Source organism: Phoenix dactylifera, chromosome 1, assembly GCF_051530095.1.
Source record: "Phoenix dactylifera cultivar Ajwa chromosome 1, Ajwa_hap1_PhDact_Kaust_v1.1, whole genome shotgun sequence".
In the NCBI taxonomy this organism is placed as follows: Eukaryota; Viridiplantae; Streptophyta; class Magnoliopsida; order Arecales; family Arecaceae; genus Phoenix; species Phoenix dactylifera.
The window spans coordinates 47,973,096-47,989,529 of NC_143190.1; the positions used below are offsets into that span (position 1 = coordinate 47,973,096).

General features: G+C 38.5%; 1 protein-coding gene across 6 annotated transcripts; it reads right to left on the reverse strand.

Annotated features, from left to right (window-relative positions):
• Window positions 1–2,126: 2,126 nt before the first annotated feature.
• On the reverse strand, window positions 2,127–15,490 carry GEX3 (gamete-expressed 3). Of its 6 annotated transcripts, none has more exons than XM_088704254.1 (12): window positions 15,369–15,490; window positions 14,105–14,324; window positions 9,445–9,508; window positions 9,321–9,357; window positions 7,941–8,270; window positions 5,495–5,741; window positions 4,938–5,222; window positions 4,717–4,803; window positions 4,055–4,087; window positions 3,903–3,962; window positions 3,688–3,830; window positions 2,654–3,561 (listed from the first exon to the last, which is right to left on the reverse strand). In XM_088704254.1, the coding sequence occupies exons 2-12, from the start codon at window positions 14,238–14,240 to the stop codon at window positions 2,926–2,928; spliced, it is 2,058 nt and encodes a 685-aa protein (XP_088560380.1). In that variant the 5' UTR covers window positions 14,241–14,324; window positions 15,369–15,490; the 3' UTR covers window positions 2,654–2,925. The 6 variants fall into 6 exon arrangements, with proteins under 6 accessions (XP_026663845.1, XP_088560380.1, XP_026663843.1 ...); XM_026808042.3 differs by having other exon boundaries at window positions 14,802–15,432; XM_026808044.4 differs by lacking the exon at window positions 2,654–3,561 and adding an exon at window positions 2,127–2,410 and having other exon boundaries at window positions 9,321–9,508; window positions 14,802–15,432.
• Window positions 15,491–16,434: the final 944 nt, after the last annotated feature.

The following is a 16,434-nucleotide window of genomic DNA, read 5'->3' on the forward strand; positions in this document are numbered from 1 at the left end:
ACTCCTATTACGGTTTTTTGATTGGGAGAGCCCTGCTTCGATTCTAATTCCAAAGAAGAAATATAAATCACTGAGGTGGTAGCCCAATAGAAGTGTGACCTTACTTCCAACCAAGTGGTTTCGAGTTCGAAACGCACGGGCGTCGATTAAATTGTGGAGACCGGATGCTCGCTGCTCGGACACGGGGTCTGGAAGGACGTATCGCTCTGCTAGCAGCTTCGGTGGTGCCAAGTATGATGTACCCACATGTGGTATTCGCGCCGGAGTCCAGGAGGTAACCAAGCCGAGCCCATGGGTGGGGAGGATATGAGTAAAACCGACCGGGGTGCCCAACACACGGTCATTTCTGCCCGCATCGAACATTCTTCTGGCGGGGTGGGGGCCCAACGAGGACTGCTACGCCGGGATGGGCGTGTCCCTTCCTCCCCCCTTCCCCCTTTTTAAAGCAAAAAAAAAAAAGAAGAAATATAAATATCCTAACTTTCTAAAACTCAATCCCTACTCTCTCTTCTAATACTCAAATTTCATTCTAATTCTGATTCTAATTCCTACTCTCCCCTTAAGGCGGCCAAAATTGGAAAAGAAATCAAAATAAATTGGAATATAATTTGGAATGGCTATGTTCTCCAACATATTTAGTTTTTGACTGAAGTCGAAATCAGAATCAAAATGAGAATAGGATTTCCATTCCCGAACCCAACTCTTCCCAACCAAATATCCCCTAAACTTTAAGTTCAACAGGATCCAAAACCCGAACCTACTAAGTTATGGGGTCTGCTTCATATGCCCCTAGGGTGCTGATGTGTTGGATCACTAAACTTTTAGATAGGCTCTCTCGAGTTAGTTATTAGTGATGATCTAGTATTTGGTTCATGACTGGAATCAGAATCAGAATTAGAATTCAAATGAAATTTGAATATTAGGGAAGAGTTGGGATTAGATTTTTAAGGCTAAGCATTCTCATTCTCCAATGAAATCAGAATGGGAAATTGGGAATGAGACTCCCCCAACCAAATGGTTGGAATGAAAATCACTCATTCCTATTCCAATTTCGGAGGCCAACTCTTCCCAACCAAATATGACCTAAACTCTAAGTTAAATAGGATCTAGAACCCAAATCTACTAGTGCCCCGTTTAGCATAACTGCTGGTGGGTCAGAAAATACTTTCTGACTTTCCAAAAGTACTTTTGGATAGAATAGAAGTATTTGGTAAAAAAATTAAAAAGTTGTTTTAGTGTTGCCAGAAAGCTAAAATAGTTTCTTGGGAGAAGCTCTAAAATAAAGATTTTTCGGAAAAGCACTTTTCGCATGTGTCGAAAAACTATTTTTATTTTTTATTTTTTTTCTCTTTGGACCAAAATACCCATAATAAAATATTATAATTACAAAAAATGTCTCTTTATATTATAAAAATCTACAGAAGCCCCAACAAAGAAACCAAGAAATCCAAAAATTAATTCCTAAAAGTATTATATTAATAAAATATTAATATATAATGATAATAATTATAATATTTTTATATCTTTATTATTGTATTATGCTATAAATATAATATTATATTACATTACATCATAATACATTGATATGTTATATTATATAATATTAAATTATGTTATATTATTGTGCTATAGTATACAACATTATATTACTATATTATAATAATATTATATTAAATTACAGTAATTTTATACTATATAATATCTTTATATATTAATATATATTATATTTTATTATGCTTTATTTTATAATACTATGATCATATGATCATACCAAAAGTTCTTTCTCAATTTGTTTACCAAATACATATTAAAATTTTAGAATACTTTAAAAATATAGTTACCAAACAACAAATAGCTTTTTATAAAAGCTCTATTTTCGAAAGCTTTACTGCCAACAGTTCTGCCAAACAGAGCCTAAGTTATGGGTCCGGTTCTTGGGCCTCTTGGGCACTCACGTGCTGAATCTCTAAACTTTTAGATGGGCTCTCTGAGGTTAGTTGACTAGATTAGTGGATGACCTGTAATTTGATAGGTTGGGTCCCGATCTGTAGCTGTAGCTGTAGCTGCCGCTTTGGAGCGAGCTGGCTGAGTTTTGTCTTCCCATGACGAAATGGCAAAATGAATACTGGCAACGTGGGACTATGACAATGCCTTTGCAAGACTTTGATAATGCTTATGACTGGTCGAGACCTCCTGCTGGCATCCGATTCCAATTGAGATTAGAGTGAATATAATATGGGAAAAAAACACCAATTCACTTGGAAATACGATACATTTATGCTATATGGATAGCAAATGGAGATGAACACCAAATTTCCAAATTTCCAAGTCTTGAATCCCTTCTTTTGACTCTGTTAATTGTATTAATTTTCTTCCTGTATGCAAGGAGTTTTCCAGTGTTGGGCCATACCTGCGAAAAAGAAAAAGGAATTTAAGATATATCCTTCTTGCCACCAATGAAGGATTTCCATCACTCTGAAGTAGACATTCCCAACCCTAGAGCTACCACAACTCTAGAGCTGGAACCAAACTTCAACCTCAAAGAAGGGGGGGAAAGGCACCTATATCATATATAATAAGTAAAAAACGGTTTTGAAATATACATCTTTGTATCAATAATACATTTTGTGTAAATCAACAATTTGTGAGATGCATGAAGACAAACTTACAGTCATTAGACAAATAAACATCATTCAAACATAATGTTGGCACCTAGAAACCATCACTAGTAGAAAAGAACACATCAAAGCAACACCTAACTGGATTAGATCAGTTTTCATAATTAAGTCTGGTTCCCCTTCCAAGTTATCCAACCAAAACAAGAAAGCAAGCGATCAAAGTAAAATATAAATTTAGGAGTCACTGAATACGAGCACATGGTGTATTAATCAAACATACACGAAAAGTTTCTGTTGGTTTCCCATTTCAGTTAGTTGAAGACAGTGTCCTCCTCCTCTTTAACCACGTTCTCCTACCCATCCCTACCTGCATGGGTTCCATCATAAGCCCCTCACCTGTTGAATGCACGTTACTGTCAATCCGGTGTTCAATGAACATTGGATTCATGAATACCCTTGACCCCTCTGTGAAATCTGATGACTCCTCCCCACAATCCCCTCCAGGTGTAAAAATTCTGCTCAAAGACCCAGCTTCCACCACTGCTTTAGCTTTTGTTGCTGACTTCATTTCTCCATAGCTATGCCCATGCTCCTCTTTCCTGCTACTACTGTTACTACTATAGTCACTGCCACTGCTGCTTTCTACTGAGGTAGAAGTATCGCTAATTGTGTTAAAGATGGTTACACTCTCTTTCCTAGAACCATGGAATGAGTGGCTTTTGGTCTTCCCATCATATAAAGGCAATATAGAACCTCGCTGTGAACCAATCCTGTCCCTACCCAAACTATAAGACGTAGACAGTTTTCTCTCCACTCCTTCCTTAGCTCTAACTATTTCTCCCAATTGATCCAAAGCTTCATTGGTCGTGGCATCCTCAGCTGCCTTTTTCTCTAGCTCTGAGATCATCTTGCTGAACATTTTCCTCTTGCTATGAAGAGATCGCTGCAATTTTTTTTTTTTTTTTTTTTTTTTTTTGGGGGGGGGGGGGGGGGGGGGGGGAAGGAAAACACATTAAAAACACAAAAATACCAAAAAAGTGGTGCTGGTAGTTTTTTTTCATGCATTTACCCTCTTCTCAAGGAATCTCCCAAGGCCATGATCTTGAAGCTTCTTCTTCCTCCAAAAGATGCAACAAAACCGGACAACTCCAGCTAATGTTATAATGATCGCAAACTGGAAGAACAGGAACAGCAGAATTGCTCTTTCATTGCCTAACATAAACAGAAAGTATAAGAAAGTGATAGCAGAGTATCGAGGAAAGAGCAAATTCAGAAATAATTTACCAGTGTCCATGCTGACAAACTTTGGTTTTGCCTGTGAGCAGGTCCAGGCAATTTTTTGACCTGGTAAAACAAAAGGAGTAAAGCATAAAATGCATATGAAAGTACTGGAGCATAAATCTAATTAACCATACGATGGGAAAATTGATAGTTACCTGTTGTGTAGCATGGCAGTCTATTCCCAATCCCTGAATCAATTTACATGAGCAATTTTAAATAATACCATTCTATAAGTGGAGTAATCTGTGAAATCTGTTGTTAAAAATTTGAAGTCTGACACTGTTATTGTCTCAAATATAAGATTGATCATTCCTTAACTAGTGTATAAGAACAAACTTATAAAATTAGATGGATAGTTAACACCAAAAAGAGTGTTTTGAATATTTTACATAGCATCCGCACTGATTCTCACAAAATTTTAGAGTACACATAAGACGTTGGATGAATGCGAAACTTTCATGTAAACTGTTCAAGGTTAATCTCAGTTTTAAAAACACCCTGACTCTTATGTGTTTTAAAGCTACATAATCATAGACTGAAAAGATTCAAAAATACAGAGTTGTAGTGCTGATTAAGGGAAAAAATGAAGACATGATGATGAAAGTTCCAGAAACCTAGAAATAGCTCAATCTGCTTAATTACATCGTCCTAAGTAGGTAATTTTTATGATTGGATTATTCTGAGTGGCTAAAGTATAATGCCAGTAATTTTCAGATTTTTGTGTGATAAACCTGCTACACAGAGTCATGAAGAACAAAGATCTTAGATAAATGCATGCATAGAACATGAAATCAGTGTAACGAGAAAAACAACTCACGCCCTGCAGAAAGAAATGTGAGAAGAATCCTCTCATCTAGCATGAAGTAGCGTAGATGGCTCTTGGACAACAAAGATGACAATTCCCCTGATACATGCATACACAGTAAAGAAACAGACAATGCTCATTACTCCTGAGGCATTTCATGCACTGGAGCTAAGTACAAGTAGGAATATATCAATAATATAAATGTAACAAACTAACAACCAACTGACATTTACCAGGATACTTTCCTGTCCAGTAAACAGTTCCAGTAGCAGGAGCCAACAAACTGAATATAATGTTTATTGGCTTCATCGCAGATATGTAGGTATAATTACCAATAATTCGGCTTGATTTTCCCTCCATCACTGTCTGAGAGATGTAAACTCCAAATCCAGAGCAGTCCGCGACTGGACTAACTTGAATCACAGAGTTAGGTGCAGTTGTTTCAAGAAACTTCTTCAGATCCCCATTTGGTGAAAATGAATACAGAAATCCATCCAACGAGCCAACAGACATCCAACCTTGTTTATGAGTTAAATTAGCAAGCTTTCAGAAGTATGCTATGATGAATTCTCCAAAAAATAAGAGAGAGGGGGGGGGGGAAGAGAACTTGTTAAGACTAGAAATCTATGAATGCATGTAATAGGCACAGTAAACTAATATATTATTAAATCAGTTCTGCAAAAGCAGTTTTCTTGCGACAGATTAACATCAACAGAAGCATTCTAGAAATAAAAGTTTCCACATGAATTTACACAAATTGAATTTGTAGATACTATGAATGGTTGTTTACCATTAGAATCCACGACGGGCGAGCAGTTTTCTGTACTTAAGGGGCCAACATTATTTTGCCACAAAACATTTCCAGTAGAAACATCGAGTGCCATCACTAAAGCCTTCTTGGGAAAAATTACATACAAATGTCCATTATTTCCAGATGTAATTGTCAGCAACTTGTCGACTGAACTAAAATCTTGGATCCATCTAAAGTGTGGACTGTGTATATATAAAGAATAAAGTTGTCCTTCAGTATTTGCAATCTGCAATTGCAAGTAACCATTCAAACTCCATAAGCATGCAAAAAACAAAAGTTCTTGAAATTTAAGGTGAACTATTTCATCAAGTAAATAGCCAGTAACATCTTACTGTTTTAACAGATCTTCGATTTGTTAAGATATCATCCTATCATATTAATTATCACTGAAGAACATGTCTATCAGGTGTAGAACTGCAGATATCAATGCCAACGATGAGCTGTGAGACCAGAGACGCGTTATAAATATAATGCCATGCTTCTTCATTTCAGTGATAAATATATCACTGTTTTCAGCTTTATAACTCTTCTTTGATACTCCACAAAGCCAGGTTAAATGCTAAGTCAATCTCATCTAACTTCTATCTGAGTCTTTTACATGTCCTACTATTCTTTATTTTTTTTATAACTACCCAAGACTTTCTTCATGCAGTTGTTTCCTATGATGGATTTGAAGACCCAGGATTGCCTGTCATGCCACTGTTCTTGCTTTTATATGTTGGATAGGCATCTACTGGCAGGATATAAGGAAGGTAGTGCATTGTTTCCTAGTTAAATAATTAAAAGAGAATAGAAGAATGAAAACATTGTGCAAAGTTCTGTTTCAGCCAACCACGTTCTCATACATAGTTGCATTGTATCAAATTTGCTATGAATAGAGCCCTAAATAGCTAAATTCATCATGAAAGATACATTAAAGGAAAACTGAAGGAAAGAAAAAGAACCCAACAAATATAATAATTTGCATGGTTCACTAACAAGTGGACTTAGCTCATATTCCAAGTACACAAGATTCAAGTATGTAGCTGTACCATGTCAGGTACACTAATAACTGTAAAGTATAACTGCTTTTTGTATGGAAATTTTTTTTTCTAATTTTTAAGAAAAATCACTTCTCTAAACCAAGAGAAGCACAGGATGGATGGGCCCATGACAACATCCAAGAAATGCACCCAGAAGACATTCCAGAAAAGGCCACCAACAGGGATATTTGAGAAACTCCCTCAAATGGAACACAATCTAACGCAGAGCATGTGAAGGAAACAAGACTCTCCCTTTTTTCATGGTGAATTCCACATTTGAATAATGGCTACCATTACACCGGCAGTATCTGAATTGCTGAAAATTTATGAACTTAAAACAAATCCATCGGTTTTACAATATATTTGTATGTGTGGATCCTGCAAATCAAGTCCCGTAAGATACATATATCAAGTTGATTATTTCTGTTTCTTTTGTGAACTAGATATTAAATTATGACACTGAAAGTTGATAATACCAAACAATTCATGAACTGGGTTTTGCCCCAGTGATCACGCCCCTCTGATAAGCAACCGGATGTTCTGGGATTGACTCTTGGGTGGTGCATCCCTAATAATTTGGACCTGGTGGCAGGTGGGTCTCCTTCCCTTTTTCTCAGAAAAATGTCACCAAACAGTTTATAATATCCTACTATTTGACACTAAACTTATGGCACCTAGAATGCAGTTCATGATCTTCTCTAGTCATGCATTATATAACTTAATCATGTAGTTTCGACCACCTGTTCAATTCACCAAATTAGATATCATACTGTAAATCAACCTTTACAGTCATTTCTCTTCATGTATCTTGTTCTCTGTAATTTCTATTCACTGACATAATGTAATCATTTGGTGCAGCAATGTTTCTTAGGTCGCAACAGCATGCTCTCGGTTCATCTTGGCTGCCTTAATGCTCTTTCCAGGTCAGTAACTTATGCTAACAAGTTGCTCTTAAGGCTATAGATTGACAAAGTTACCTGGTTTATGAATTTAAAGAGTATCTAAGTTTTATTTCGCCTCTGAAATGGGCAACTTTGCAATACAACTAGAGAAATATTTCTCAATAATTTCCTTAGGAGTACATCGCAGTACACTTTAATTTGATAACACAGATGCATTAAATGTTCGCCGAAGTTGAATTAGAATTAGATTGATTTAATAACTTGGAAGTGTAATTAAAATTCTAGAAATATATGTCCTCAAATTCTCCAAGAAAGAAAAAAAAGAAAAAGCAGTAGAAAGTATGTTGCCAAATTCTCAAATAAAGAAAAAGGAAAAAGATAACTAGATGAAAGAGATCCTCATGATCAACAATATTTGTGAGATTAGGAAGCCAATAGAATTAAAAATAATATTTATAACATTAATCCAAGAAGTTAAAATAAGATAGATAGAGATCTTACGTAAAGGGCCCCCTCGCACTGATCAACGATAGGAGCTGAACTAAAATAACAATCTGTTATATTTTTCTTACAGCCCTGACGGTAGCCAAACCGGTAAAGTACTGGTCCAGCACTCCAAAGAAGTTCCCCATGAAGAAGGATTGCAAAGAGTCCACGATTCTTTACAGTAACGAAGAGAGAGGAATACAATATACTAATTGAAAATCCAATAATTTCCCCTGATCCCCCAACAGTTGAATTCTGACCAAAGAAAATTTTGACCCTAGCTTCAGAAGTTCCAATATTTGAGGGTATTACTTGCAGAATCCTGTCTTCTGCAATCAAATATATCTGCCAGGGTTGTACTCTGTCAGAATCATTACCTACAAAAAGTTGTTGTGAAATTAACATATTAACTACAATACGAAAGGAGACAGTCAAATAACATGTTGATTTTTGGACATATATATAGATGACAAAAAGTGGAACAAGCCACTGCACAATTCATTCACAAAGCCTAAGGTGATGAAACTAAAAGAACTCATCATCCTTGTCAAAATAATAGACATAAAAGGAGGCCTCTGCTAGGAATTCTTGCATATACACATGCGGTGCATTAGAGTAGGATAAGTTATAAGTATCAAAAATAAGTCCAAGTAAAGAATGATATTCTGGTCAAACTTAACACTACTATACATCGGACTGGGACTTTTGGGTCCAAGCACAACCCAAATTTATAAAACTTCAACCTAACCCTACCCAATGAGCAAGTTGGGTTGGCAGATTTCAGGTTGAACGCAACCCAAGTTGCACCACTATTCACATACAACCCTGTATCTGAAATAATCTTCACTCTAAATCATCTGCAAACAAATGAAGTTCCATTGTCCAAATGTAAGGTAAAGGGATATATGATGCATCGCAACGAAACACATAAACCTTGAATTTTTAAACAAGCCTTAACCCATCTATAATGGACAAGGCATGATCCACTAAATTTTGATGTGTCACAACCTGCTCTCAACCATGCATACAATTAGCTTGCAGATGGATACTTAGAAATCATAAAGTATCATGTATTTGGAACTACATCTTTCAATGGAGGGCATATTTGCTTCTCAGAGCACGGTATAGTTTCCAAGCTTGGGTTGTATAAGTGATTCAAAAAAAAAAAATGCAAGAAATAAATGCCCTAAATGCATACTTCTCAAGAATATTTTACAGTTCACACATTAAAACAGTTGTTATTTCACAAACCAGACTACATCAGAACCCTATTTCAAATAATACTAAGTCTATGAAGCACAAAGAGAAAAGAAATTTAATTCCAAATGCATTTGAAGCTCTACTTACATATCTTTATCCAAGTGATGCATTTTTAAATACAACCAAAGAGTTTACCTTCCCTCTTTCATCAGCAACAGGGGTGATATCTGTTCTGCATTCATAATGAAGAGGAATAACCCATGCAACTGTACCATTCTTTTCAAATGCAAAAAGATTCTTTTGAGAACAAGCAATAAACCTTCCATCTTTTCTGATAAGAGGATTTGAAAGCCTTTTTTCAGTCTTCACAGAAGGCATTTCAGCTGGGGGAAAATCATAACATCATATGTCACCATAGTGGAATGTACTTTTGAGTGTTCAAATGATGATTGAAGTGCAAGAATGATTAATCTGAGAAGACATTCTATCTAGAAACATCATACAATATACTCAGTTAATTCACACATCACAACCATTCCATCTCAAAAACTCTTTTTTTTTAAAGTGAATCAAATCTCAAAAACTCACAATGTACAAAAAGTTGCACTTTCATGTCAGTTCACTATGCTTTTACTTCATTGTACCAATTAGGTCGAATTTTATGTAGAAAATTAGTAGGCTATACATTTTGACGTTGGAAAACAAATATGATGTCTTCAAGTAAAAAGGAAAGGCATATAAAAGAAATGGCCTTCCATCTTAAACCCATTAAACAAACCTAATCCCCTAATTGTTTGAAGTTAATTTTATGAGTTGTCTTCACCATGTATCAGTTAAGGCTACATTCTCTGTCAACTTTTCCACATTTGTTCTCGCAGCTTCAATTTCTGACATTTATGGTTTTGCCTCTTTAAATATTCCATTCAAATAGAAACACATATAAAAGAAATGGCCCAATCTAATGCAGTTTCCTTGAGTTGCTCGGTGACCCAACAAGCTGGCTCTACACATCCGAATGTACAGTCTAACATGTGATGTTCAAATTCACTAACTAAAACTAAATTAAAAACCTACTACATACATGACATCTCATGAACCAAATAGTTACATAAAAGGTTCTGTATTGCCCATGGGTCAAATTTTAATTAAGTTTCTTCTAGTTTAAATCAGTTCTAATCTCAACATGCTTGAAAAATTATTAAAAACCAAAAGCATCAATTATTTTGGAGAGAAATAATAAAATAAAAATACACATGGATAAGCCACCAAGGCACCAACATTTTTTTTTCAAGGAGACTTGGAAAAAATGAGATGATACAAGGAGACTTCAAAGAGGGAAAGCCTCAAAAAAACATAAATAAAAAATGAAGAAAGGAGAAGAAGAAGGAAGGAGGAAGAAAAAGGGGAGGCAGGAAATACAAGCCCAAGCAAAAACCAACACAACCCAAATAAAAAACATGATTACAAAAGTTTACTGAGAATGTTCATATTGAATATCTCATCAACTGAAACAGACTTGGAAGAAACAACAAAAGTTTATATTATCCTATTTGTTGAGCCAAGCTTTTGGACAGCCAAGTAAGGTCCAAAGAGAAACCATTAAATCTACCGAAAAAAAGAGCAACCATTAAATCTAGCTAAAAAACAGGCAATCATTAAACATGGGTTTATCTCTTCCTCACCCTCCACCCCACAACCCCCCAACCACCACCCTTGGCTTTTAGAATCTGCAACCATGAATCCATTTTTGTACTCCTAGCTGGCTTCCTAAAGGAGAATGTGAAAACAGTCGTACATGTCTATGTTTTGCCAAATTGTCTCGAAACCATATTCAACCTTATACCAATATACGCTTCTAATGCTATATGCATCAAATTCCACGTAAAAGCCTCCAATAGCTAGTCATTATTCCGTTCCCTCATGCTACAATTATTCAACCATCTTTGTTCTCAGATTTTGAATATAACTAGCATATAACCTGTGCAATGCGCGGGTTGCAGTTTTTTCTTTCTTTTTTGTATTAGATATTAGATTGTAATGATCGTCACAGTGAATTTAGAGAGAACCCTAGAATTTGTATTGGGCTTGACCAACCCATTTAATTACAAAGTCAGCAAGCCAGCCAAGGTTGCCTCCTCGAACCCACGTAAACTTCATCACTGCCTATGGGTTGGATGAAGGGAACCTCGCATATATCATAAAGGAAATTTAACTTTGTATTGGAGGCAAAATGGAATTTACTGTTCTTGCTAAGTTTCTTTTTGGTTCATCAATCATCACACCATCATCATTTCTTGGAGAGTTCACAGTCTAGGTAGATATCTTCACAGCATAAAAACACATGTTGCTCAATTTCTGACTTGAAGTTGCCCATATCTTTAGACCTTCCTCTGATGGAAGGCCTTTGTAGTTCACGAGGTGAACTAATGGCAATCTATACACAAATGAGAACATCCATTTAAACCATCGTAGGATGACCCGCCTGTTACCCTACACTTACCTGATGGGAGCTCTCGGTCCCCAAGCCCCACACCATTGCCTTCCGTTGTCTCTTGGCTTCTTGCCGGATTGCAATGCTGCCGTGGATCGATAGGAAGGTAAGCGCCAAGGTTTAGCTCGTAGGAATTGGAAGTGGCAACAAATTCCTACGCCTAAATAAATTGGATCACATACTCGGATGGATGGAAATTGATTGCCCAGTGGCTATTCATTTGAACTAAAATGAGGATTACTAAGTACAAGTACAGATAAATAAATCTAGTGGGGCATACAAGATTTCCGCACTAGCCCAATCTAGTAGAGGTAGACATTCCTCTTGCTAGCCTAATCTAGTGAGAACTTGATGTGGTTCTCCTTAGCCCAAGCCCTAAGGCCGAATTTTACAAGTGGACTCTCCACAGGTTTCTTCACAATCTGGATGCCCCGCACTTCTGCCTTTCAAGGGTATTTATAGACTGCAAGGTTGGATACAGTTGCTGGGATGTAGTTGCCCTTGGCTGCAATTGGCTGCGATTGGCTGCAGTTGGCTCGTGGGATCCGGCTGACCGGGCCGCGCATCCTGAAAAACTGGGCGCGCACCCAACCGAAGTTCTTTGCAATGCTCCTCGGTCTTTTGGAACCCTCGGGGTGGGATTTGGGCAGATACCCTACTGGTATAGTAGGGGGTCGCTACTGTGGTGCGTCTTCCGTGCCACACACACCCGCACATGGCCACAGCCATGGGCGCCCGCGCACGGCCAAGGCCATGGCTCGGCCAAATCCATTTGCAATGCACCTCAGACTTTGGAACCCTCGGGGTGGGCTTTGGGCAGATGCCTTGCTGGGTTGGTAGGAGACCGCTGCTGCGGCGCGCCCGCGCACGGCCAAGGCCACGGAGCGATCTGGCTCGGGCCAAATCCATTTGCAATGCTCCTCAGTACTTTGGAACCCTCGGGATGAGCTTTGGCCGGATGACCCGCTGGGGTAGTAGGAAAGGAATGCCTCATTGGGGTCGAACAAGAGAGCACGCCCTTACGCGCGCGGCTGGATGGGCGCGCAAAAACTTGTGTGTTGCGCGCTTGGACAAGAGCGCGCACGAGCGTGCGCGGCTGGTCGAGCGCGTAGAAGTTTGTGAGTTGTGCGCTCGGCCGTTGCCTCATTAAGTTAGCACGCGCGGCTGGCCGGGCGTGCAAACACTGGTACATAGCACGTGTGGCCGTTGCCTCGTTTGGCTAGCACGCGCGGCTGGCCGGGAGCGCAGACACTGATGCGTAGCACGCTCGACCTCTGCTTTGCTCGATTGGCGCCCATTGTGCTGATGGGGCGAATTTTGGCACGCGGGCTGGTCCTATGTGTTGCTGCTAGTGTTGTTGCCGCGCACAGACGCGGGCCTGTGTGTGTGCCTGTTTGCCTTTGCCCCTTTTGGCCACCTAAGGCTTGGTCAGCCTCTAGGCTCATCAGTTGCCCGATCTGGTCTCCGAGTGTTGCCTGAACCTCGCCTGACCGAATGCCATGGCTATGCAGTTTTGGGGGGTTTCCATCAACCCCACTCCATCTTGGCCAGAACGTAGGCTCTCGTGTAGATTGTCAAAGCACTCAGAAATGCTTTGGTGGTAATGTAACTCTTAATGTACTATTAACAACCCAAAACAAATAGTAGGATGCACAATTGAAAAGGAAAAATATTAATTATAAGAGTTGAACACATTGATAAGATTCAAATTTGGCCTAATCTAACATAGATTTCAATGATTTCATCCTATCTTCTCTATGTCCCTATCTGGCTATATGCATTGTGAGCTCATAATAAAAAATTCTTTATCAAAACGTGCATATTGGGCCAATACTTTATCGTCACCCTACGTCCGGGTGATGTTTGGCCCTTGCACAAGAACATAACAAAGGAAGATTGATTTGGAAGATGATTTAAATCCAAAAACTTTTTTTGATGCGATGGCAAGAAGCCTCTTGGGACTCGAACTGGCAAATAGAAACCTCCATATGTTTAGGGCAGTCAAAGCAAAGGCTGAGCGTAAGCACTTGCCAAGTTTCCTTAGACATTATATGTCGGTTGAAGATGTGAATTCAAGGCAATATGCTAACTCTCCCACACCATTACATGTTGATTGATTTAAATTCAGGTGCTATAAGTTTCCTGGACTATTATAAGTTGATTTTTATTAACTTTGATTAACTAATTCTAAATAACGTCTTGCAAATATCAAACCAAAAATTTCTATGTTGTATGCAACCATCGTGCATATTTTTTATTCAAATATCAGAAATGAAACCAAAATAATTATGAAAATTAATATTATTTAAAAGTTAAAACTATTGAAAAGGTGCAAAGACAAAAGTAAATTTGACCATGACACAATATTGAAGTATAGACAATCTATCTTTGAAAAAAAAAAATATGCTTGCATGTCCCTGAACCCTCAATACAGAATTTACACATGGATGCCTACTAAATCAAAATGGGATTGTAGTCTCAATGTCACCTCGCTTCACACGACGGTCGGCAGAAGTGACCGAGGAGGAATCACCCAAATGCTTAAACTCTTGAAGCTCCTTGAAGTTGAGCCGCGGCTTGACCCACACCTTCACCTCGTACAACTTCTTTTTCCCTGCTTCCATCACCTCCAGAGTCAAATGGTGGAGAGCGCCCGCAACCACTTGCTCTTTCGCCTTCACCACACGAACAAACTCAAGAAGCGCATTCTGCATCAACATCATCAGAAAACGTGATCCAATTAAATGCTACTGGAAGATTTTAAAAAGCACCAAAATGTTAATAAAAATTTAAAACTGAATAATAATAATAATAATAACAACAACGAGCCGCAATAAATCAACCGAGCAAACAAATAAATGGTACAAAATTCTTCCATGGGGATATACAAAAGCGGAAAAAATTCAATATTAGCCTGAAGCATTTTTTCTTCGTGTTAAAAAGAGAGGAAATGCAAATGATCAGAATAAACAACCTATACACATTAACATTTCCCGAAAGGGTTAACTTCTTAATAGTCCTAAAACGGCCCCAGCACTGGATCATGATGGGACTGGTTTTTTTTTATTTTTCAAAGAAAATTCAAACTCTGGCCGAGAATGGTATCGGCATGCGCACTGGAGTAGGTGTTATAGAGGATGGAGTTATTGGATAAGAAGGAAGAAAGAAAAGAAAGATCGGCGAACCTCCTTCTTATTGTGTTCTTGGACAGCGAAGCGGCCGAGCTCTTCGATCTCGATGCTGTTCTGGTTGCCCTGCGAGTCACGCATGCCTCCGAGGGTGGCCATCGTAATCGAACCATCCCCTCCTTCGTGGAATCCAAAGGACGCAGAGAAGATCGACGAAGAGCAGCACAGGAGGAGGAGTAGGAGAGCAAAGAAACGGGGGTTTGTTTTAAAAGAAACCATCATCCTCTGCTCTCTTTTTATCAGAATTAAGAATCAGCGTTTCTTTTTTATTTTAACGGTGCATTCGATGCAGCCTCAAAAAGCGCGGGATGGTAATTTTAAAAATTTCAATAGATTTCGGGGGAGGTTGCGAGGTGGTGGGGCCGGATGACATCAGACGGGCGGGACGTGGAAGAGTGGCGATGACTGTTTCCACGCACGCCCACTCTTCCACGTCCTGCCCCTCGCGTTGAAATGGAACCATATAGCCCGAAAGATCGAGATGGATCGAGATCAGAAGCAAGAACCACGAAGGCGGAATTGATTCGGAGTTAGAGATCGGGGGACGCAGAGAGAGACGAATACCTTGGATCATCGGAGAAGCGAGGAGGAGAAGCGCGACCAGGAAGGAAAAAACCCTAATCCCCATGGCTCGAAGGGGGGAGGCGATGGCGGGGGTTTTGGTCGCTACGAAGGACAGGAAGCCCAAAAGTCCAGATTGTTGGGCCGGCCCAGGATCCAAAGAACGACGCATTGGGTCCTCGAGCCGTAAATTCCCAGCTGTATGGATCCAACGGTGTCAGCGCTTGACGGGGCCCATGCTGCTTGCTTGGCGCACGAATCAGACGGTGTCGTTTGCTTTATTGGTTGATAAGGTTAAAATAATGGGCAAGTTAGTACACAGTTTTTTTTTTTTTTTTTTTTGCTAAAAGCGGGTACTTCATATAGTACGGGTACGAATACACCCAATAAAGTCAAAATACAAGACCTCACGGAGTGCCAATAGCAGCTCCGCCTCTCCTGACCAGAGGGCATACCCCGAGTGGTGGGCCACATGGCCAGCCACCCAATCGGCTGCCCCATTGGCCTCCCTGAATACATGTTTGGCCAAGGTGGCCCCTCTAGTACACAGTTTCGCCGTGGATTCCATAAATAAATAAAATAAACACTGCTATGAGCTTATGACCATTTTTGATTTGCTAGAAGGGAAAACATGAATAGGTGTAATATAAATATGATAATAAACATGAAAATATTGATTCCGATAAATATTTGATTTTTCATGAGAATATACGTAGAAGTTTGATATTGCGATGGATATTATATACCATAATATATAGTATATTATTCGTTTAATATATTGATAGCATATTACATTAATTTTGTCATAACATGATATACTGATATTATAGTGTATAATAATATGTAATTATATTGCACATTTATAAAAAATATAATATATAATTATCATAGCATTGTAATTTAATGCGACACATAATTTATTGCATATAAGAATTTGAACGTTGTATTTTATTTGAACTTTATATTATTAAGTTTTTACATCATGACATAATATCTATTAAATGAATGCTTAATATATTAAACTGAACATAATGTGGATATAAAACATTGTTAATATATTATGATTATT

What these genes read in the sequence shown, in the direction of transcription:
- GEX3 (XM_026808041.3), bottom strand. Translation starts at nt 15,026, where the DNA reads ATGATGGTTTCTTTTAAAACAAACCCCCGTTTCTTTGCTCTCCTACTC. An exon ending in CGACCGTCGTGTGAAGCGAG is followed by an intron (nt 9,509 to 14,104) that starts GTGACATTGAGA and finishes ATTTTCCCCCAG; the next exon opens with CTGAAATGCCTTCTGTGAAG. An exon ending in GCCCGTCGTGGATTCTAATG is followed by an intron (nt 5,223 to 5,494) that starts GTAAACAACCAT and finishes CTCATAAACAAG; the next exon opens with GTTGGATGTCTGTTGGCTCG.